The sequence below is a fragment of the Girardinichthys multiradiatus genome, chromosome 10 (assembly GCF_021462225.1).
Source record: "Girardinichthys multiradiatus isolate DD_20200921_A chromosome 10, DD_fGirMul_XY1, whole genome shotgun sequence".
In the NCBI taxonomy this organism is placed as follows: Eukaryota; Metazoa; Chordata; class Actinopteri; order Cyprinodontiformes; family Goodeidae; genus Girardinichthys; species Girardinichthys multiradiatus.
The window spans coordinates 11,875,212-11,900,194 of NC_061803.1; the positions used below are offsets into that span (position 1 = coordinate 11,875,212).

The 24,983-nt window shown below is 39.2% G+C and overlaps 1 protein-coding gene and 1 long non-coding RNA gene across 2 annotated transcripts; both read left to right on the forward strand.

Moving 5' to 3' along the window:
- The first annotated feature begins 2,694 nt into the window (after positions 1–2,694).
- On the forward strand, positions 2,695–7,245 carry LOC124875469. Its single transcript, XR_007040036.1, has 2 exons — positions 2,695–5,834; positions 5,933–7,245. It is a non-coding gene; the product is annotated as an uncharacterized LOC124875469 (long non-coding RNA).
- Positions 7,246–7,360: 115 nt separating this feature from the next.
- Positions 7,361–24,055, forward strand: LOC124875472 (alpha-N-acetylgalactosaminide alpha-2,6-sialyltransferase 1-like). The gene is made up of 9 exons (XM_047377651.1): positions 7,361–7,581; positions 7,755–7,974; positions 8,085–8,247; positions 8,983–9,145; positions 15,207–15,345; positions 15,422–15,525; positions 16,746–16,829; positions 21,711–21,810; positions 23,515–24,055. Exons 1-9 carry the CDS (start codon positions 7,481–7,483, stop codon positions 23,752–23,754), a joined length of 1,314 nt encoding a protein of 437 aa, XP_047233607.1. The 5' UTR covers positions 7,361–7,480; the 3' UTR covers positions 23,755–24,055.
- Positions 24,056–24,983: the final 928 nt, after the last annotated feature.

Genomic DNA, 24,983 nt, shown 5'->3' on the forward strand with positions numbered 1-24,983 from the left:
GGCAGGAAATCTTGCTCTCGGACCAATCTGAACAGTATCTTGCCATGTATTTTAAGGACCTTTAAAGCTTATCCGGTCCTGTTCCATCATTTCTATCATCAAAATCAGTGGTGATTGCTCTAAGACTGCAAGGGAAGCTCAGCTTCCCCTAAAATGTCAAAAGATAAGTGATCATATTTGTTTCCAATCTAATGGATGAATTTGCTGGCCCAAATCTTGTTCCCATTTTATTTGTGTTTGATTATTTAAAGTACTATCGACACTATATAAATTAGCATTTTGTGTAGATAGTACACAAAATGCGACCATCGTCGGCGCCATGCCTCGGAGCTTCGCTCTCTCTGTTTTTGTGTATTTTGCGTGTTTATATGTTTTTCGAGCCACAGTACTGTGGTCTCATTCAGTAGAGAGGAACCTCTCAACATCAGAGAGTCCTCTCTAGGGATTTTTTCACCATCTTTCATCAATCCGAGGTTCACTGGATTCTGGCAAGCGGAGCTGCGGCACTCTATGGGATTCTGCGCGGACGGAGACGTCGGAGAGTGAAGCATGCTGGCGCGCTGGTAAAACTTCGCAAAAGAGGACTTCACACACCACTGCCTTCAATCCATCTGGCAAATGTCCGCTCTCTAAGCAACAAGATGGACAAGCTGCTTCTCCTCACCGGTAAAAACACGGACCTCCGCGGATCAGCGGTTCTCTGCTTCACTGAGACATGGCTGAGTGAAAACATCCCGGACCGCGCACTGCTGATGCCGGACTTCCTGCTGCTCAGAGCGGATCGCAGCGCGGAGCTATCGGGGAAGAGGCGAGGAGGCGGAATCTGCTTTTATATAAATGAAGGTTGGTGCAGAGACGTAAAAGTGCTGGGAAAACATGTAGTCCTGATGTGGAGACATTTTCCATAAAATGTAAACCGTTTTATTTTCCGAGAGAGTTTTCCTCGTTTATAATAATTGGCTCATATTTTCCACCGCATGGCTGCATTCTGCCGCTGAAAAACATCTCGCTGAGCTGATTACAGAACTGGAGAAAAAATACACGGACTCTTTCATCATAATACTAGGAGATTTTAACAGAGCAAACCTCTCCAATGAACTCCCCAAATACAGACAGCATATTAAGTGTCCCATCAGAGACCAAAACACACTGGACCATTGTTACACAACTTTAAAGGACTCATATCATGCTGTTACCAGGGCTGCTCTGGGTTTTTCAGATCATTATCTAATCCACCTCATCCCAACCTACAGACAGAGACTAAGAGCTTCCAGACCCAAGGTTCACACTGTTAAGAAGTGGACTGAGGAATCAAAGCAGATGCTACAGACCTGCTTTGAATGCACAGACTGGACTGTTTTTGAAACCTCAGCCACTGACTTAAACCAACTAACTGATGTGGTGACATCATACATCAGTTTCTGTGAGGACATGTTTGTGCAGACCAAGACCTTCTGCACCTTTGGGAACAATAAGCCATGGTTTACTCCACACCTCAGGAATCTGCGCAGGGAAAAGGAAGAAGCTCACAGCAGTGGAGATTGGGCGTGGTACAGGTAGGCCAGGAACAGACTAACAAAAGAGATCAAAGCAGCCAAGAGAAGCTGAAAAACAGCCTTTCTACTGGTGACACTTCAGCTGTCTGAGAAACCTGTCTACCTATAGGAGCCCCCCCCCCCACCCGTCCTGAACAGAATCCTCGCCTGGCCAACCGTCTGAATGGCTTCTACTGCAGACATGACAGGAAGCCGTTCACGCCTCAAACCATCTACTCCACATCCCATTCAGGAACAAGTTCTTCCCACAAAACAACCAACCTCCTACCTTACCGGAGTCAAATTCCTTGTTTGTATGTTCGAACTTGGCAATAAAGCTGATTCTGATTCTGTACATTTCTGACAGAGCCCCCTTATTCACACATAACTTCCTAAGTTTAAAAGGCTTTGAGGATCGCCCTCACTTTTTGACACATGTAATGATTCAGTTCACTAGTACTTTAATGTATTTACAGAACAAAATGCTGTACATCAACACAGAAACTGCTAATATCATGACCCTGGGGAGTTAGGTTTTGGTTTTTCTGTGCGTTTGTGTTCTCATCATTTCCTTGTTGTTTATTTATGTTCTTTAGTTCTTGCCATATTCAGCGTTCATTATTGTTTAAAAGAAGGTCCACATTTGTATTCTTAAATGATTGCCAGCATTTCTTACTAAACTTAATGGCATTGTGTTTCATAACTTTGTTCTGTACTGTTTAGTCTTAATAATGTGTTTTATTGTTTGCATTTGAATTTAAAATTTTGTATTTCATTATTTTGTTTTATGAAACCAAAACCCCAACGAGGGACAGATGCTGCAAATTAGTTTAGGTGAAAATATAAACTGCAGGGCATTTGTTCTACTTAATGCTTGTCCTCACTAAAAAAAAACAGTAAATTTAAAGTGTGAAAAGAATCAGCTGTTCTATAAAAAGGACAGTTTGTTAGTGTGCATATAACACAATGTTCAAGATCCAAGATGGCGCCGCAGATGGTCGCCTCGGCGTGTTGGTGCGCTTTGTTTTGTTTTGTGCCCACTGTTGTATTGCTCTTGCATCTTATACTGCTCTATACTTACTCTCACTCACTTAAAACTGTGCACATATATTTATATTATATTGTAGATATGTTTATACTGTTTAATTTGTACTGTATTGCACCGACTACGCCAAAACAAATTCCTTGTATGTCCAAAAACGTACTTGGCAATAAAGCTTTTCTGATTCTGATTCTGATGCCAAAGTAGAAAGAGATCAGCAATGAACTTAAAGAAGCAATTGTTGCTTCCCATTAATGTGGGTAATGTTATTAAGCCAAACAATTTGGTAAATTCATAATTCTGTAGAGAGAAAGATTATTCATAAGATGGAATATTTAAGAAATGTACCAGTGTCTTTAAGAGTGGACATCCTAAAAATCTCACTCCAGTCACATTGTGTAATGCTCATAGAAATAGTAAAGATCCTAATTCCAGACTCTATGTGATTTATGTGGCACAGTAAGAGCTGACGTCTATAACCGCACAGCTAGAACACTGAACAAGTATGACTTGTTTGGAAGAATTGGCATGATAATGCGTCCTGTCAAAAAAGTGATTAATTAAATGTGATTAATTTATTATAAACAATGTAACCACATGCCTTCTGGAACAATGTGCTCTCAACAACTGACAAGCATAGTGGTGGGGGCCTGTTGGTTTAGGCTCATTTTATAACATGGGCATTATGCAATGCATCCATTCCTCTGTACATCAAAGTATTTTACACTCAAATGTGAGGCCATCTTTCAAAAAGCTGAAGCTTGGCTCAAACAGGGTGATCGACAGGACAAGGATCCCAAACAGAGCACCAAATCTGTAACAAAATGGCTGAAATGAGAAATGAATCAAGGTATGCAATGGCCTACTCAAAGGCCAGAATATATCCTGATTAAATCACTGTGCCATTTTAAGTATCTGGAGATCAGGTCATCGAGTTGTCCACCATCGACCCCTGCCGGATCCTCTTAGCACCGGTCCCTCATGGTTCCCTCTGCAGGTGGTGGGCCCACAGGGGATGGCCTCGCTTCTCTCATTTGGGCTTGGCTCAGCCAGGTCCCGCGAGGAGTAACCTGGTGACCAGGTGCCCACAAACGAGTCCTGATCCCAGGCCTAGCTCCAGGATGGGACCGTAGGCTCCGCAGTACCGGGCAACGATGCATGCCTTGTTGTAGTAGTCCTGATTAAGGCTTCTGAACCGCTCTTTGCCTGATCGGTCACCCAGAGCCTGTTTGCCATGGGTTACACACAACAGAGCCTCTAGGATAATACGAGCACTAAAATCCCCCACCACGTCAAGGTGTCAGTTCAAAGAGGGTCTGACTTCAATGGGGGGACATTATCGGGTGGTGGAAGGAGTACTTTGATGATCTCCATCAATGCCTTTCCTGGTGGAAGCAGAGACTGGGGACTCAGAGTTGGACTCGTTCATCACCCAGGCTGAAGTCACCGAGGTGGTCAAAAGCTCTGCGGTGGCAAGGCTTCAAGGGTGAATGAGATCCACCCTGAGTACCTGAAGTCTCTGGATGTTGTAGGACTGTCGTGGCTGACAGGCCTCTTCAACATTGCGTGGCAGTCTGGGACAGTGCCTCTGGACTGGCAGACCAAGGTGGTGGTCCACTTGCACAAGAAGGAGAATCGATGGGTGTCTTCCAACTACAGGGGGATCACACTCCTCAACCTCCCTGGTAAGACCTATGCCAGGGTGTTGGAGAGGAGATGCTGGCCTACAGATGAACCTCGCCGTCGGGAGGAGCAGTATGGTTTTCGTCCTGGCCATGGAACACTGGACCAGATCTACACCATCTGCAGGGGGATTGAGGGTACATGGGAGTTATGCTCTCCAGCTTTAAACTCTCCAACTTTAAACTTTTTACATAAACTTATATTTTAACTGCATTTACCTGCAACTCTAAATAATTTTCTTTTCCAGATCTTTAGCAGGTAAATATGTCCTCACCTCGGAATTAAGTCTTAGTTGAAAAATAACTTGATCTCACAATATGTTTATCCAACTTAAAAGCTATCAAGTATAACACCCATGTTCCCAACAACAAAACCAGGATCACCAAGATCTGCCAAGGTCAGCAGAACTGGGTTTGGGTGTTTCAAACCAAATGGCTAAGAAAGTTTAACTTTAGTCAAGATATAGGGAATATATCCACATTAACATTGGTATTGGCCGATGTTAGTCATTTTTTAACATAATGTCTCAGTCGCAGAAGTAAAACTGGACTGACATTAATAACGTCCATCTTATTGGATTAACGATTTTTTCCTAACTTTTCATATCTGTGCATTTCTTCAATTAAATGAAGAAAAAACTGAAATTCTTATCTTTGCACCAGATAAATTATTGTTCAAGTCTCTTGTTAGATCCTGCTTGTATAATTTGAGAAATATTGCCATTGTCTTGTTTTTCTAAACTGGAAATGATAATTCATGCATTTGTTTCATCATGTTTTATTGAAATTGCTGGATTATTGACTGGATTATTGATAGACATGTCTCCACATGTCTATCCAAAACCTGACTCAGCTGTTAAGGCAACTAAACTACTCCTGATGTATTTTAGAGTGCACTTTAAGATTCTTATTCTGCCACCGGGTTATATCAGAGGACTATTGCATCCATATGTCCCACGTTTGCCCCTGAGGTCATGTAATGAAGGCCTGCTGATAGTCTTACATACTAAAATGAAGACAAAAGGAGAAAAAGCCTTTTCTTCACTGGCTCCAAGACTGAAACTTGAGCACTGAGATTAGTGGACTCTGTGGCTTCCTTTAGAAGCCCATAAAAACATTTCCTTAGAAATCTGTTTTTGTTTAAAATGTCTTGTTTTAATGTTGATTGTAAAGCATTATTAATATTTTGAACGGTGCTATAAAAATACGTTTTTGTCATGATCCTCCTGTATTAGGTATTTGTGTTTTGAGTTGCTTGTCTGTTACTCTGTACTTCCCTGTTTAGTCGCTGTTATTAGATTAAGTTTATGGGTCATTCTTGTGTTTAGATATTTAAGTTACCTCCCTGTACTTCTCCATCCCCCTGTTCATCTGTGTTAATTAGCCTCAGTTGATTTGCATTTTACTGCCATCAGCTGCACCACATTCCAACAGATTGGCTCTGCTAGATCACAGTTTTTTTCCTCCGCTCTGCATCCATATTTATACTCTCTGGTTTTTGTTGGTCTCCAAGCGATCATGCTGTTTGTCATCCCAAGCCTGTTTACTACCTTGCTCCATGTCCCGCCTCTGCCTGTAAGTCTATCAGTTTCATTATTATATATTCAAACTCAACAGTTTTTTTTTACTCCCACTGTGCAGAGTGCAGCCGAGCACGCTGCTCCATGTCCCAGAGTGCAGCTGAGCACGCTGCTCCATGTCCCAGAGTGCAGCTGAGCACGCTGCTCCATGTCCCAGAGTGCAGCTGAGCACGCTGCTCCATGTCCCAGAGTGCAGCTGAACCAGCTCCTAGACGAACCGCCTCCTGTTCCTGGTCCAAGACTTCAAAACAAGGGGGTCCAGGTGGAACCGCCTCCATCTACAGCTCCAGAGCCTCGCCGACAGTTCCATGCCATTCTCCAGGACTCCTTCGTGGTTCCAAGCTTCCAGTGCTCCTCTGTAGGATTAAGTCTTTCAAGCTCATCCGTGGGTTCAAGTCTCCACCCCAACCTCTCAGTCCTGACGGGTTCTTCATTGGTTCTCCTGGTCCACTACGTGCCTTGGCCATCCTCCAACAAAATTTCTCTGAGGCACCTTTTTTACCATGTCTGGAGAAAAACAGGCACCTTACTAACACCATCCCTACTGTAAAACATGGTGGTGGTGTTGCCCCTCTCTGGCCGGAGAAGGGGTTGGAATAGTTATCCTGAATCTGAATAACGGAAAGAAGGAGGCAGATGTATAAAACGGCTGCATCGCTTGGCTGCAGGGTTTATTCTGCCGTTTTGCCCCTTGCTGGTCCTAACCCTTTTAGTGATGCGCCCTCTCCTGGCACTCCAAGGTACTACAACTATAGAAAACTGTATGAAATGGCCAGGGTTATCTGTTTATATGAGCATTATGCTGTAGGGATGTTCTTCTGCAGCAGGAATTGGACAACTGGTCCACACAGAGGATAAATTGACAGCAGCTAAATACAGAGAGATTCATTAAGAAAATCTGAAAATCTCAAACTAAAGTAAAAGTTAATCTTCCAATATGAAGATGGTGAAGAAGTGGCTTCAGGAGCAGTCTGTGAATCTTGAATATCTTACATTATCTTGCATATCTTTATGGGGAAAAAAATGTCCTCACTGAGAGCAAGTGGAAATTCCTTTTTTGTGTACACAAACTTGGCAAACAAAGCTGATTCTGTTTCTGAATATCTGTCAAAGATCTAGAATTGGTCATCTACCAAGGTTCTCATCCATGCTGACTGAGCTTGAGAGCATCTGCAGAGGCTAATGGTAGAAAATATCCCTCAAAAAAGGTTTTAAATAGTTGCTTTCATTATTCCTTTTTAATAGATTTACAAAACATGTTATTTTTTCACTTTAGCATCAGCAGGTATTAGGCATCAGTTTTGGAATAAGGCTGTAAAATAACAAAATATGGAAAAAGTGAAGCAGTGAATGTTCTTTGAATGCACTGTCTGAAGTTGTGAAATAAATTTGTCCTGCATACCGTATGCCGTTGCTGTTTTTTTTTTCCTCTGTAAAGAATTGTTGTAGGTCTGGCCTGTGCTTTCTTTGACAACCCCTTTAGGTCAGGTTAAGAAAATTCCTTCGTCGACTATTCTCGCAGTGCTTGTCTGACACTAAAAGGTGTAATTCAGGTCTCATTCCAGTCACAAAGTGCTGTATGTTGTGGCATTTCTATCTGTGTTTAACTGTTTACCAGCAAAATCTCTACCTCCTTAGGAGATGGCAGAACGGACAGTCATCTTTTTTTTTTTGATGCTGGTAATATCGGGCAGCGTTACTCTTTTTATTTTGTCAATGACAGTTTCAACAAGAGAAAAGTGGTAAGCATTTTCCTTTTTATTCAATTCAAAAATACTTTATATGGAACACTTTGCATTTTGAATACTATCTCCTATGATATAGTTAATTTTTATTAATTTAAACATAATCGAAACATTATTTATCATACTAAATCTTTTTTTTTTTTTTCTATTTTGTCAAACCTGAAATACAGCCAGAGAGCCTTATTAGGAACCCACAGAGCAAAGGCACAAGACTGCTTGTTTGATGCTGATAATTTATCTGAGATAAAAAGAGAGTTGCTAAAACCTGATCCAGTGAGTACCCCTCATGTTGAGAGTCCTATCCCCATCATGAACAGAAGTTTCTTCAAAATGCTTCCTCAGTGGAGTTTTGAGGATATTTATAACCAGGACGCTCTGCCAAGACCCACAGTAAGCACTATAAGAAATTTATTTATTTTGTTAGGATTATCTGATCAAGCTGCTTATTTTTACATTTTATTTTTAACTGCCTTACATGAATTTGTTTTTTTTATAATTAGATTTGTGACCAGTCTCTGCGTAACTCTAAGGATGAAACATTCCAGAAAGCTTTCCTCCCCAACATACGCATGTTTCTACACAAAGAAAACCTTAACATAAGAGAGTGGAACCGACTTTCACATTTTAACAACCCTTTTGGATTTATGGAAATGAAGTATAATGGTAGGTGTTTGTTCGAAAGTAATGTCAAACATAGGATTCCTGAGTTAAATTAGCAGGCACATAGTTGCCATTAAGGATATTATATATTACATATCATATATTTTATGCTGATTGCAGTTTTCTTGGATATACTTAATTATACATCGTGTACATTCATAAAATCAGGTTTTTTTTGTTGTTTAGGGTTCAGATGAATTTGTCAGTCAGTCAGTCATTTTCTACCGCTTATTCCATAGTGGGTCACGGGGGAGCTGGTGCCTATCTCCAGCAGTCCATGGGCAAGAGGCAGGGTCAAATGAATTTGTGTTAGACTAATTTTTATACTTGAAATGAATCATTAACTAAATTGCAAGTTGCTGACACTGTAAGAAGGTCCTAGCCTCTCTTATCAGAAAATATGATATCTAATTTGATAAATGTAACTATGTACAGAAGTAACAGGTGGGTCTTAAAGACATGATGCATTGGATATCTACTAATTTTCTTGTACTGAATCAAGTAAAACTAAGGTATTTTTTTAACCTAAAAATGCAAATATCTAACATTTATTGAAACATTTACTTATGGTGAAATTGCTTTGGTATCCAGCAAATATGCAAAAAAGTTGTTTTCAAGTAGGACTTATCTTTTAGCTCTCGTATCAATGGAGTTACCAAAACCGCCCTCTTCCACTTTCCTGACATCAGTAAAATTAAGGAAATTATTTGCCAAAAGAATGTTCATTTTTGTTTGCAGATGTAATGCCTGTAGTGAAGCTGATCCCAAAGCCAAAAGAACCGCTGCTCCCCCCAAAACCAGGTGGGGATGGCTGTGTACGCTGTGCCGTGGTCGGAACCGCAGGCATCCTGAACGGCTCAAAAATGGGAGCCGAGATTGATGCTCATGACTATGTTTTTCGGTAAGAAAAGAAGAGACCAAACCTTTTTTTGTTGAGTTGGTTGTACCTTAGGATTTCAAACATTTAACAGCCTGCAAGTGTTTATAATAATCAGGTATACAAGGTTTGTAATTATAAAGAGGTAAAGCCATTCTTGTGGCTTTTAGGAATCTTAAAAGCTTTGACAGATGTCTTAGTTGGAAGTTGTTGATACAGATCAACTTGGAGGAAAGTTGAGTAAAGAACAAAACAGGTTTTTTGCAGGTTTTGGTTTGTAAAGCTACAGAATTCTTTGTTCTTTCAAGTGTTACGCAAATTCAGTTAAATAGAAATACCAAAGATAATCCCCAAACAGGTGTGTCTCTTTTAGGTTTTTACCACAGGTAAGCTGGGGTTAAATCGCACAGTCATAGATGATGACAGAGTTAATTATTTCACTGCATAAAAGCCTTTAACACAACTGATGGTTTGTTGATGTAGTATGTTCATAATTATAGATAGATAAATAACATAAGTTGCCAAATGTATTTGTTCACCAATCCAAACCACTACATTCAGGCCCCTTTCATGGTCAAATGTTTATATAGTTCAGCACTCTCATTCTGGGGTTCAGTGAAATCTAGTGTGGTTTCATTAGTTGAATACAGCTGTGCATTATGTTGGAATTATGATTATTGATTGATTAATCTTTATCAATAATTATAATAAAAAATCATAATTTGACAAAATTAATTTCTTAACCGAAATCCTCATTTATGAATCGAGACCAGAGATGTCTTCTGGTGTTGTAATTGTGGCTCAACGCCTTTGATAATTACAACCGTTAAATACTCAGTAATAATTAGTAACTATTACCAGAGATGTCACTGTTTAATCAGCCGTGAACTAATCACTGTTTTAGTCATAAAACCTCCCCCAACTCTGCGAGGTGAGCAGACAAAGAGTTATAAAACTTTTGGCGGCAAGCGAGCAAGCAGTAAGGTTGAAGACAAAGAAAATGGGGAATTTCACCATGAGGTTATTTTAACAGTCCAGTCTCACAGCGCACCTGCGCTTGCTCTCAGGTGTTCAACAACCCCACAAAACACACACAAACATTGGTAGCACAGCGGCTCCCAGGCATCCAACACGGCACATCAAAGTTTCAATAAAAAGGTTACATGCACATATCATTCAGAACACATTAGATTAAATAGCAAGTCTCATCGCACTAAAACCTCCTCTACCCTGCCCAGACTTTCTAAGAAAGAAGAAAAAAATAAAGGATGGGTTTTACTTGTTGCCGTATTCCTTCAGAGCGGAGTTGCGAGCGAATGGTGGGTGGGGGAGTTGGAAGTTACTGTGCGTCCACAGTTAACTTCAGGAAAAGCGGTCAATCTTCGTCCTCTGGCCTCCTTGGCGAAAGGGAAAATATGATCTGACCATCACAGTCCTAGACTAGGACAAAACACGGTGGCGATTTGTCTCCTCGAAACTCCGTGTTTTTTAGTTACGTGTTAAACTCACGTCTTCAATCGGCAAAGTGAAATTTCTGGCCTTCTTATTCCAGAAACCTCAGTTATGAATTCTTCGTTGGCCAACGAGAGAGAATAAATGAAATCCACTCGGGACTCTTCTCCAGGTGATGCTTCAAATGTTGGTGACCGTATCACGGTCTCCAGCTGAAAACGTATGTTCAAAATGGGTGCCTTCATATATAGCGTCCTGTGACGTCAGACTTGGGACGCCCCGTCATATCAGTTGCAATGTTCAACGGGATCTGTAGGAACGGACTATCCTGGATACAAAATGGCCGATGCCGTTGGAAAGGCATAGTGACGTCCAACAACGTGCAAATGGTCCCATATTCAGCAAACAAGTGGCCCAACAAATAAGTCCAGTTAGAACAGCTCAGAAATCAAATTTTGGGTATTAAAAACCTTTTTGGAGTTGCTTCAGTAGCAGTGTCTTGTTATCTTTCAGTTCTGCAAGCCTCCAGTTTGGCAGGAAGCTTGCTGACACGCTATATAATCCAGCATGTTTGTACATGCTGGATAATGTTACGTTTTGGAGAGAAGCCTCTCTCTCGTCATGCGGCTGCCAAGCTCTTATCTGCACTTTCGTCCGATCCAAACCCAGAATGTGATAATGGCAACTATCGGTTCACAGTGTTCCACACTGTTGCGCCCTTACTGAGCAGCTGTCAGTCTGTATAGCTTTAGTAGGCTATACAATAGTTTACTGTAAGGGGTTTCCAATCCACCCAGGGGCAGCATCCAGGGACCAGCATGACAGAGATTAGATCTAAAGCTCCAAGATAGTGGCAAGATTAGAATACTTGGTCAAAAGTGTTGTCACTTTGTGTGACAATTGTGAAATGCTGGAGGAACCATGAGAGAGTGTCCTGCAGGACATACTAAATTAAAGTCAGCTGCAACCACAAACAGGGCCTCCAGGTAGGGGCAGTTCTTGCATGAATGCTGGCTCAGGTGGGCACTGCTTGCGTTCCCACACCGACACCTCTGCCACAAAAATTCTACGTCAATCTTTTTGGAAATACATTTTATTTTAACAAAGACAAAAACATTTTTTTGTTCGTTTTGTAACTTATCAGAACCTTTATGATCAAATAAATCGGATTATTATCATATCTTATCTAGTTTTCTATTTTGAATAAATTATTTATTGCTCATGCACACACGATAGTTTATTTCTCATTTTCATTGCATTTGTAACTTGACAATAAAAAATACTGGTGTAAGCTAATTAGTAATTTAATATATTATTTTGTAATACAGCATAAAGCCACACGGCTCTATAAATATTGTCTAATTAAAGATAAATTTTCTTTATTATGTCGTTCCAAGTAATATAATTTAAATAATATTCTTTACATTATAAAATTTTAATTAAATAATCATTTTATTTAAATATTGTACCAGCTTTAATATATAAATCTGTGTGTTTTTTTTTTTCATCTTTATTTTTATGTGCCCTCTTTATAATCCTGCATTGTGTCTCTGCCCTTGTTGCCTCTATGAAAAACCACTACTGCCTCTGAGTTTTTGTTATACAGCATAACTCTAAAAGAGAAATCCAGATTGGACAAACATTGGTATTGGCAAGTCAAGCTTTTACAAAATCAGATACTGGTAATCTAATGGGAATTTTTTGATTTTGTGGCAGATTTTGTAACATGAGTTAACAGGGAGCCAATGAAGAAAACCTAAAATGAGAAAAATGTAATCTCTCACTTTAATTCTCATCAGAACCCCCAGCGCATCGTCTTAGAGAAGCTGTATTCTTTACATGAATTTCTAGATTTTGTGATAGTAAAGAAATACAATAGTCTTTGCAGTAACAAATGCATGGACTAGTTTTATTGATTCACTCTTGGGAACCATACTTGTAATTTTGGAATTTTATGAAGTTGAATGAAGGACGTTGTAGAAACATGTTTATTTGGGATTTAAATTGTATGTCCTGGTCAAAAATGACACTAAGGTTCTTTACGTTGTTACCAGAGGCCAGTTTAATACCATCCATATTAAGGGATTGACTAAGGTTGACTAAGATTGACTAAGACTCAGGTCCAAAGACAATCTCTGTCTAATCTGAATTTAAAAGCAGAAAATGTTTGTCACTCAGGTTTTTATGTCTTCAAAATTGTCATGTGTTGTGAGGTAGGCGCTGGACCAAAATACAGACAGGACCGTGGAAGCAGCATGGTGAAAGCAGAATTTAATAATAAAAGATAAAGGAAATAATCAGAAAACAAACACTTAAGAAAATAAAAACCTAAACACCTCAATGACAAGAAATGCCTGTAGTCTACCTAACTGATTGGATTCTTCAGGATTTATAGTTAAATATAGCAGAGTATCATTAGCATAACAGTAGAAATGCATTCCATGCTGTCTGATAATTTTACCAATTGGCCCAAGCACTGAACCCTGCTGTGATCACAAGTAACCCTGGAGTGTGAACATTTACATGAGCAAACTGGAATCTGTTGGAAAAATATAATTTAAACCAGCCTAGTGCTGGTTTAAATGATCTAACAGCTGAGATCTAAAAGGACAAGTACTGTACACAAACAAGTTTGTGTACATGCTATGAGAGTATCATTGGTGACGTTCACTAGTGCTTTTTCAGTGCTATGATGAACCCTGAAACCTAGTCAGACTCTGAACTTTCCCATTTCTCCTGGTCCCATGGCCAATCAGTGAACAGTAGTCTGGTTACGTCACATGTAGTCCCAACTCAGCCCCGATCGTATCTGCTCAGGAGCAGGAACCAAAATAGTAGGTACCGGTACAGAAAAAAACAGTAATGGAAAAGCTCACAAAGCGAGGCAAGTGGAGTCGAGTAGGGCCAAATCGAGCCATTGTAAAAGGCGCCTAAGTCAGATAAGAATTCAGAGTAAGGACCAGGTGAGCAACACAAAACTACAAACAGAGACAGTTTTAGTGGCTTGCAATTTGGAAGAAAAAACTAAAGGTTCGATACTTGAAAGAATTGTAACTATTTAGTGGCCTTGGATTAATCAACAAGTCTGACTAAAAGATAGTTGCTATTCCTCCAACTCAGCCTGTACTTTGAGGAATGTGAAAACTTTGAAATCAGAAGGAGTTGACTCATTAATACTAACATAATCCTACTATTGCATTCAGGTTCCTGCAAGACAAAATCTGAATATAACAAATGAACTCATGAGTCAGTTTTGTCATGAATTGATGATCAGTATTTGTGCATAAAGCTATCTAAATCATTAAGCCTAAGGTAGCTATTTATAATAAGATATTTCTGGGTCGCTGATCAGGTCTCATTCTATTCAGAATTTATTAAGCTAGGACGTTTTAAAAAATAGCCTTTTTTAAATGTCATGTTTATCTTTTCTAAGGCACCTCTGACAGTTTAAGGGGATGAGGAAATATGGGTGGTTCTAGTATTAGAGGCAAATTTGTTAAACATTTGAAACATGCTGTCTTCCATATACAAAATATGTGCAATAGTAATGCTGAATATCAATGGTATAATCTGTCTTGGTACTTGGTACTGACCATGTATGTGCTTAGAACACAGTTAACAAAACTTTCACTGTTACCCCACAATGGTGATAATAGAAAAGCACAAAACAATATTCCCACATTTAAAAATATAAATACAGTTGTTAAACTTGTACAACCACCCAAGTCTGTATGTCCAGCAAACATATTTCTGAGACTGACAGCTCTGGGGCATCCATCATCCTAAAAATATAAAGGCACCCAAGGTGTTACAACATGTTTTTCAAAGACTCTGGTTGGGCTTTCAGAAGTAGCTTTACAAAGGTCATTTCATGTCTCCATGGTTGCATTTGTAACATTTACATAAAAACCCCATAAATATGGTTATGTTTAAATCTGCTACGTCCATGTTGTGCCACTTTAAACAGTTCATTAAAAGCTGTCTCTTTCATCTCTATAATATTTTAAACCTGAAAAACTTTGGCTCAAATGGTGATTTGGAGATGATTATTCATGGTTTAAAACCTTCACGCCTAGATTATTGTAATAGTATTTTGTTGTTTTAATAAGTTGTTTTAATAGGATGGAGTGTGACTGCCTTCAAATAGTTCAAAACTCAGCTGCAAGGCTTTTAACCAGAGCTCACATAAAGCCTGATGGTTGATGGTTTTAAGACACAGCTGAAGACCTTTCTTTATGATGGCATTACGCAATCCACTATTTAGCAGATTTTGCATGTTTCCACTGGTGTTATCATGATATTACTCTGCCTTTCAAGCCTTTGAGGTTGGGAAGACCTTCTTATCAACACCCTGATCTTTGGCTTTCTCCACATATTCTGTATCATATCCACGTGGGGACTCTGGCTAGGTCAATTCAAAATGTTAATATTACTTCCAGTCAGAATTTAAATATGGGGACAGGTTTAACTGTATCTTCTTACCAGTCTGCCACCATGGACCAGACAAAAAGCATCAAATGTAGATAATAGAAGGGAAATTGTTAGCAGGGTAGGAGGAAGGAGAAAGTGTCACTCGGGTTGCTGAAACCCTAACAAGTAAATGTCTAACCACTCGGATTTGTTTGTGTAACAGGATGAATGGTGCAGTGACAAAGGGCTATGAGGAAGACGTTGGTAACCGAACATCAGTGTATGTTCACACAGCCCACTCAATCACTACATCACTTATTTTATTAAAGAAATACGGATACAAATCTGCCCCACACGAGGAGGTACTATGAATGCAATATCACAGTAATACTGTCCATACCTCTTACACACTTTTAAAATGATTTTTATCCCTCACAGGGTATAAAATATGTCCTGATTCCTGAGGGGTTGAGGGACTTCCAGTGGCTCGAGTCTGTTATTACAGGAAAGAAAGTGTCTTCTGGTCCATACCGCAACAGAAGGTGAATATCAAGTTCTTTATGACATCTCAGCAGCAGTTAACTTGTAGAACATGACCATGCACTAAAAAGCGTATTGTTCCTATAACCACTGCTTAATCAATGTAGTCTATGTGTATTAATAACATCACTCAGAGTCTCCTGATTGATTGGTTTTCTAGGTAAAATAGTGTATGTACAGAGAATGTTAATGGAGCCAACAGATATAAATAGGGGCAGAGACCAGATTGCATACTATGTCCATCTATCCATCAGTTGTTAAACTCATTCCAGATTGGGTCAAGGAGGAACTAAGATGATGAAGCTTCCCAGTGACTATTTTCAGCCCCTTCCAAGGTGTTTCTTGGAATCCTCCAGAATGAGCTAGAACGTGCTCCAGGGCCCAAAGGAACTGTGAGAATTTATCAACAGGACAACTATTAGATCCACACAAAGCTTGCTTTTATACAACAAAATAAATTAAACATGTTGGTCTATATGCAAAACAATATGTGTGAAGGAACATACCATGCCCACAGTGAAACACTGTGGTAGCATTATCAGGGTGTGGCAATGCTTTTCCTGAGCAAGGACATGAAATCTGGTCAGAGTTCATTAGAAGATGGGTGGAGCTAAATATAGGACAATCCTCAGAGAAAACCTGTTAAAGCTGTAAAATACTTGAGACTAGAACAGAGGTTCATCTTCTAGCATGACAACAACCTTAAACATACAGCCAGAGCTACAATGGCCCCGTTCATTGATTCAGTCAAATTAAGAATCTGCGCCTAGTCTTAAAATACATTTTACACAGATGTTCTCCATTTAATCTGAATGAACCTTGAGCTATTTTCCAAAGGAGAAAAGAACAATTTTCATTTTCTAAATATACAAAGCTGGTAGAAACATACCTGAAAAGACTTGCAGCCATAATTGCAGCAAAAGGTGGTTCTACTATGTACTGATTCAGGGGTCTTGTATACAAATGATAACCACACTTTGCAGATTTTACTTGTAGGAAAATCTGGAAACCATGGACCTTCCACTCCACCATTATGCAAACTGTTGGTTTCTCTATCCCATAAAATGCCAATAGATTGCGTTAAGGTTTGTGGTTGTAAATTGACAAAATGTCATAAAAGTTTAAGGATTTGAAGGGACATACTGATCGGATACAAAATCAGTCGTCTGGGAGGCGAATTTATGCATCTTTACCATCATCTTCTGTGTTTTCAATTTCCCAGTGCAAGTTCTTATTATTCAGGACAGTACAACGAGACCCGCTTCTATGTTCTGCACCAGGACTTCCTGCGATATGTGAGAAACAGGTCAGCCTTTTCAACACAGCTCTATCCAAATATTTATGATTACCATGTCTTCAGGTTCTATCAAAGCTGTTTTTCTGCAGGTTGAATGGAGTCTGGTCATTTTATTTTTAATATGCTGCCAATTTTCTCAATATAGACATTAAAGTTGTATTGATTGTAAAAAGGGAATACATTATATTTGTCAGGTGAGCAAGGGAGCCTACCAAGATAGCTTATATATAGGGCCCAGATGTTTGTGCAATGCTCCTGCTTCCAACAATGAACCAATATTAAAATAAATAAATTTGAAAAATAATATTTTATGTCTGCCTTCAAAAGAACCAGCAAATTTCTGAAACAAATTGTGAGATACTCTATAGAAAATTGCCATTATTTAGATATCCAGAAGTAAGTTAAAAAGTATCAAATTGTATGGCAAGAAAATAAATTTTATGAGATTAAACTGTTTTAAATTAAGAGCTTTAAAAAACTTTTAAAAACGTGTTTTGCTACTCCTTACTCAGTTTCCCACTAAATAAGATTATCCATTACAGAAGGGCCCGATGTGATCTGTTAAAAAATATTGAAATTTATGATCTCTAATTACTATATGTCGAGGTGCGACATGTTGGACTTTGTTGTGATTTTGTGTTTTGACTTAAGTTTGGTTTTGTACTCATATTTGGTTGTTTATTTCCTTCTACTTCCTTCCCCTTCTAGTTCCTTTTTTGGTTGCTTTCCTATTTCTTGCTATGGTTTTCTTATGATTTTTATTATTATTATTATTATTATTCTCTAGGTTAGTTCCCCTAGTTTACCTCTATTCCTCCAGTTCCTCCTTATTGGTTAGTTTTAGTTACTGTTTAAGTTTTGTTACACTTAGTTTAGTCCTCATGTTCTCTGCTTCATTCCCTGTTTATTTTCAGTCGGTGTCGGTTTAGTTTTGTATACTTTTGTACTTAGGGTTTCTCAGGTTGTAGTGTTCTTCTGTTTTACTTTAGTTAATTATTATTTCTATGTTCTTATGTTCCTTTGGTTATCCATCTATGTTCATAGTTTCGCTTAGTTCTGTTTCTCTGAGTTTTGTTTTACAGTGCTTACTTTTAGTTTGGTTTTCATAGTCTAGTTCTTCTCGCGTTCCCTTTTCTAGTTTGGTCACCTTAGCTATTATTCTTACTCCCTCAGTTTCTCTACAGCCTGGTTCACACCTGTTGTCCATTCTCATTTGATTACCTGCCCCAGTGTCTCATTGGTTCATACCTCACTCTCTTCTGTTTATTAGCTCTCTGGTTTTCATTGTTTTTCGCTGGTTCCTTCCGTTCACAACCCCGTTCCCTAACCTCAACTATGTTATGAGTTTAACTATGATCCTGCAGAGTCAACTTCTGTAAGTCTTTGGATATTGATTTATTGTTTTGTACCTGCAGTGCTTTTGCTTTGTTTTTGTAAAACCTTTGGAATTAAACTGAAGATTTTTTACATGCCGCTGCCAAGCTCTTGCCTGCGCTTTGGTCACTCTAAACCTGAGAACGCAACACTATATCAGAAATACTTCAATTAATAGTGACCTATAACTGCTATAATAATAAATGTGGCAACGTACTCTGAATTGCGGTCCCTATAATAATAAATATATAATTATTTCATTGTGACCTTTGACATATTAGGAAGTAAAGTGTCATTTGTATTATTATTGATGATGACACTTGTTCTGTTGGTTCTCCCTTTAACCCCATATTTTATGAGAAAGGACAAATGTAACAGTAAAAACAAAGTAAGTAAAGTGTAGTATTTTTGCAAAATAGTTTATTTTTACTTTTCACAAATAAAAATCTTAAAGTACTTCACAGTAAGACAAGGAATAAAACACCAAAGCAACATGGTTGTAATAAGCATATAAATGAGTGAAATTTCTAATAGAGGGATAAAAACAGCAAATCAAAGACACCACGATACGAGAAAATAAAAATGAAGCTCTAACAGAATGGTTGTCTTAATAACAGCTGGTTTTTATATAAGACAATTGTGTCTATGCATCAAGTAGACAGAGGAAATACTTGTTATAAAGATTGATCTCTTCAAATTGAATATCTGGAGCTAGGGCCCACCAATAATCTTTGACATGATGACCTGAGAGTCCAGGAAGAATAATAGGGTTTTAGCACACTGAAGATATTCTGAGGAACCTTACAGTTATGCTTGGGCACAAAGCCTTTTATTTAAAAATCACTTCTTCAGCACAACCACACACCCAATTATCAGAACACCCTGATTCTTTGCAAAATGAAACACTTTTGTAAACAATATCCTCCATTTTTTCAATTTTTTTGCCTTGATCTCAAACACACATTGTTCAGAATGTCAGACACTCTTCTTTGAACAGCTTAAACACTGATGTGAAAAACCCATAATACATTTAGCTTTCTGACGTTTGTTGCATGGTTACTGCAAGCGAGGAATCCAGCAGAAATACAAAGTTGACATTTACTCAGATCTGTCACCAAGGGATCAGAGAAGATTTTCCAGTTTTCCTTGTTTTGAAAGTGGAGTAAACCTTTCTGTGTAAAAACAAACATAAATGACAGTAACTAAAGGTGGTTTAAATTTGTTTTCTGCTTGCCAATATTCTTGAATTGCTCTCTTGTTGTGGTAGGGTACTTTCCACATTTGCATTCTGGATCATCAATCCTGTAGAATAAAAGTAAATTTGTCCTAGTGTAGAATGTTACAAGAATGGGCTAAGGCGAATGAGGCAGTTGAATACTGCATAAAATGCAGAAAGCAGTTATTACAGGTGTTTGTGACATAATGTCCCTCTGATGGATACCTCTATGTAACTGCTGAGCTGAGATCTGTCTCACTTTCAGTCCAGGCTCCCTTAATGTTGCTCCATGGTCTATGACATGGTGACTTGTTCATCTTTTTTTTTATCTTATTCTGTTGTTCTGTGCACTCCTCCTCTTTGCTTCACATTTCTTTATCTTTGGTCCTTCCCTTTCTGCTGAAAACTGGCAAACTCACTGACCTTTAACGCAATGAATAGTCAGCTACTCCACTTTGAAACCAAATAAGCTTATTTGCACTTTTAAAAAAAAAAGGAACAAATATTGGGTGTACATACAGATACAGGGGTTGGACAATGAAACTGAAACACCTGTCATTTTAGTGTGGGAGGTTTCATGGCTAAATTGGACCAGCCTGGTAGCCAGTCTTCATTGATTGCACATTGCACCAGTAAGAGCAGAGTGTGAAGGTTCAATTAGCAGGGTAAGAGCACAGTTTTGCTCAAAATATTGAAATGCACACAACATTATGGGTGACATACCAGAGTTCAAAAGAGGATAAATTGTTGGTGCACGTCTTGCTGGCGCATCTGTGACCAAGACAGCAAGTCTTTGTGATGTATCAAGAGCCACGGTATCCAGGGTAATGTCTGCATACCACCAAGAAGGACGAACCACATCCAACAGGATTAACTGTGGACACAAGAGGAAGCTGTCTGAAAGGGATGTTCAGCTGCTAACCTGAATTGTATCCAAAAAACATAAAACCACGGCCCCCCAAATCACGGCAGAATTAAATGTGCACCTCAACTCTCCTGTTTCCACCAGAACTGTCCGTCGGGAGCTCCACAGGGTCAATATACACGGCCGGGTTGCTATAGCCAAACCTTTGGTCACTCATGCCAATGCCAAACATTGGTTTCAATGGTGCAAGGAGCGCAAATCTTGGGCTGTGGACAATGTGAAACATGTATTGTTCTCTGATGAGTCCACCTTTACTGTTTTCCCCACATCCGGGAGAGTTACGGTGTGGAGAAGCACCAAAGAAGCATACCACCAAGACTGTTGCATGCCCAGAGTGAAGCATGGGGGTGGATCAGTGATGGTTTGGGCTGCCATATCATGGCGTTCCCTTGGCCCAATACTTGTGCTAGATGGGCGCGTCACTGCCAAGGACTACCGAACCATTCTTGAGGACCATGTGCATCCAATGGTTCAAACATTGTATCATGAAGGCGGTGCCGTGTATCAGGATGACAATACATCAATACACACAGCAAGACTGGTGAAAGATTGGTTTGATGAACATGAAAGTGAAGTTGAACATCTCCCATGGTCTGCACAGTCACCAGATCTAAATTTCATTGAGCCACTTTGGGTTGTTTTGGAGGAGCGAGTCAGGAAACGTTTTCCTCCACCAGTATCACGTAGTGACCTGGCCACTATCCTGCAAGAAGAATGGCTTAAAATCCCTCTGACCACTGTGCAGGACTTGTATATGTCATTCCCAGGACGAATTGACGCTGCAAAAGGAGGCCCTACACCATACTAATAAATTATTGTGGTCTAAAACCAGGTGTTTCAGTTTCATTGTCCAACCCCTGTATATGTTTCTTTAGCTTTTATTTTATTTCCTTTAAAGTTTATATATGAATTCTTAATATCTGTGCACTGTGAGACAACAAAGCCGAAGTCAGATTCCTTGCTTATGTATACAATCATGTGATTGTGATCCAAGGTCCTACGTGTTTGGACACCTGCTGGATCTTTAACCTGTCGGTTCATAAATCGTAGGTCACTGGATAAATGTTTGTGCTCTGAAAAGGCAAAAAAAAAAAATGTGCTTTTTAGTGGCTAAAATTTAAATGCATTCATTGCAAAATAATCTTTTGTGTTTTGCAAGAAATCTGATGCTGATTTTGTGTTTGTAGAGCACATATTTGGTTGCTATTTTGCTAACTGCATGTAAGGTTTTGCCAATTGCGGCCATTGTTTAATTTTAACTTTTTAAAACTTGAAATTGGTGCAGCAGGTGCACGGTTTTGGTGAATATTATGTCTAGAAATTATTTTCCTCTTTTACAGGCTGTTATTTCATTCAACTTTCTTTCTGCCCACAGATTTTTGAAATCAAATAATCTAAATAAAAGGTACTGGCCAATTGTTCGACCAACCAATGGAGCGTTTTCTCTGTTTGTGGCTCTGCATGCTTGTGACAAAGTAAGTGTATTTTGTTATCATGCTGTTCACTTTTTCAGTCTTTGATGACCAAAGAATACTAGAAGTGCATGGATGAGCTGAAAACACACAAACCTGTTTCAGGGGTAAATGTAAAACCTAAAAAGTTGCAATAACTGCCCTAAAGTTTAACTTTGTTGAAGCAGCTGGTCAAAATTTTTTAACATGTAGTCTTGTTGAGTTCAAATATGTTGTTAATTATAGCGAATCAGATAAACCTCTCATAGTCCAGCTGGTAGGATTTTCTCCACTACAGTGCTGTTAAAACAATTTATCCCAAAGCAGATTTATTCAGATTTGCTGTTTATCACACATAAATGTTTCAGACCCTAAAAAGAGATTTTAATTAAAGACAAAGATAAGCTGTGTTAATACAAAAAGCTGTTTCCAACTGATGATTTCATTTATTAAGGGAAAAAGCTATCCAAACTAACTTCATTCTGTGAAAAAACGTAATTGCTTCTGTGTTAAACCACAAGTTTTGTTTAATTTTACCAGCCACACCCTGGCCTGTATAATGCCTGACCTGTAGACCCAAGAAAATACTTAAATAGAACCTGCCTGAAGTAGGCCAAAAGATTTCAAAAAGCTGCACATCACGCAATGAGAAACAAATTCACTGACATCTATCAGTCTGGAAAGAGTTGCAAAACCATTTCTAAGGCGTTGGGACTCCAGAGAGCCATTATCCACAAATAGGGAAAACATAGAACAATGGTGAACCTTCCCAGTAGTGGCCAACCTACCAGAATTACTCCAAGACCAAATAATCATCCCATCCAGGACGTCATAATAGAACCCAGAGCATCTAAAGCACTACAGGGCTTTCTTGCCTCAGTTAAGGTCAGTGTCTATGATTCAAAGATAGGAATGAGAGTGAGTAAATATTGAAAAGAGTTCCAAGGCAAACACCACTGCTGACCACAAGTAACACAAAGACCCAACTCAAAAAAAACATCTTGATGATGCCCAAAACTTTTGGAAAAATATTCTGTAGAGTGACGAGACAAAGGGGTGTGTGTCCCCTTACATCTCATGCAAAACCAATGCACCACTGCAGAAAAAGATTATTACACCATCAGTAAAACAATGTGGTGGTAGTATGATGGTTGGGGCTGCTTTGATGTTTCAGAATCTGGACGACTTCTCGTTACTGATGGAAGCATGAATTCAGTACAGAAACTGCTGCAGGAAAATGTCTGGCCTTCAGTTGCTAGCCTTAAGCCCAAAGCAATTGGGTTATACAGAAGGGCAATGATCCAAAGCAAAATGGAAAGTTTATAGAGGGTCTAGTCAAAGTCTGGAGCTAAATCCAATTAAGATGCTGTGGCATGACTTAAAATAGGCTGTTTAAGCTTGAAAAAACAATTCAGCAAAGAAGAGTGGGCCAAACTGACTCTACAGCAACGTAAAATACTTATTTCCAGTTATCACAAATGCTTGATGGCAGTTATTGCCACCAAATGCGGCACGTAGGGTCAGGTTGTTTGGGATACGTTTTTTACCTTCTTTAACATTAAAAACTGCTTTTTGTATTTACTCTGATTATCTTTGTCTGATAATAAAACTTGTCTGATGATCTGGACTCTTTCCCTGGAATGAATGAGGTATTATTTGATATGACTTGTTATTTTAATAGAAAAAAGGAAAGTCATGTATTCATTTTCACTGCATTCATATCTTCAGGTGAGTGCATATGGATTCATAACAGAAGACTACAAAAAATACTCCAACTACTATGTTGAGAAGCATCTCAAGTCCAAAGTCATTTTCTATGCCAACCATGACCTCGTCATGGAAAAGAATCTGTGGAAACAACTACATGACAAAAATATAATAAAACTGTATCAAAGAACTGAGTCCCAAGGAAATAACTGTCATTGTCCGTGTATCAAGGCAAAAACAACCACGATACACGGAAAATGACATAAGATTGGATTAAGGAACTGTCTCATCCTGAAAAAAACATTTTGAATGCAAATTTGTTTTTACACAATTTGTATGAATTAGTTGGGTTTTTTTTAAAGCTAAATGACTCACTTTAGTTTTTGGGGTGTTATCTACCAACTAAACCAAAACGATTCTTAGTCATCTGGTATGACTACACCTACAGGGGTTGGACAATGAAACTGAAACACCTGGTTTTAGACCACAATAATTTATTAGTATGGTGTAGGGCCTCCTTTTGCGGCCAATACAGCGTCAACTCGTCTTGGGAATGACATACAAGTCCTGCACAGTGGTCAGAGGGATTTTAAGCCATTCTTCTTACAGGATAGTGGCCAGGTCACTACGTGATACTGGTGGAGGAAAACGTTTCCTGACTTGCTCCTCCAAAACACCCCAAAGTGGCTCAATAATATTTAGATCTGGTGACTGTGCAGGCCATGGGAGATGTTCAACTTCACTTTCATGTTCATCAAACCAATCTTTCACCAGTCTTGCTGTGTGTATTGGTGCACTGTCATCCTGATACACGGCACCGCCTTCAGGATACAATGTTTGAACCATTGGATGCACATGGTCCTCAAGAATGCTTCAGTAGTCTTTGGCAGTGACACGCCCATCTAGCACAAGTATCGGGCCAAGGGAATGCCATGATATGGCAGCCCAAACCATCACTGATCCACCCCCATGCTTCACTCTGGGCATGCAACAGTCTGGGTGGTACGCTTCTTTGGTGCTTCTCCACACCGTAACTCTCCCAGATGTGGGGAAAACAGTAAAGGTGGACTCATCAGAGAACAATACATGTTTCACATTGTCCACAGCCCAAGATTTGCGCTCCTTGCACCATTGAAACCAACGTTTGGCATTGGCATGAGTGACCAAAGGTTTGGCTATAGCAGCCCGGCCGTGTATATTGTCACCCATAAAGTTGTGTGCATTTCAATATTTTGAGCAAAACTGTGCTCTTACCCTGCTAATTGAACCTTCACACTCTGCTCTTACTGGTGCAATGTGCAGTCAATGAAGACTGGCTACCAGGCTGGTCCAATTTAGCCATGAAACTTCCCACACTAAAATGACAGGTGTTTCAGTTTCATTGTCCAACCCCTGTAGATATTCTGTTGTCTTGACCAGTTTTGTCTTTTTACTGCTGCTCATGAAAAAAAAACGTGTTATAATTTATTGATGATTACTACTTTGTGAAT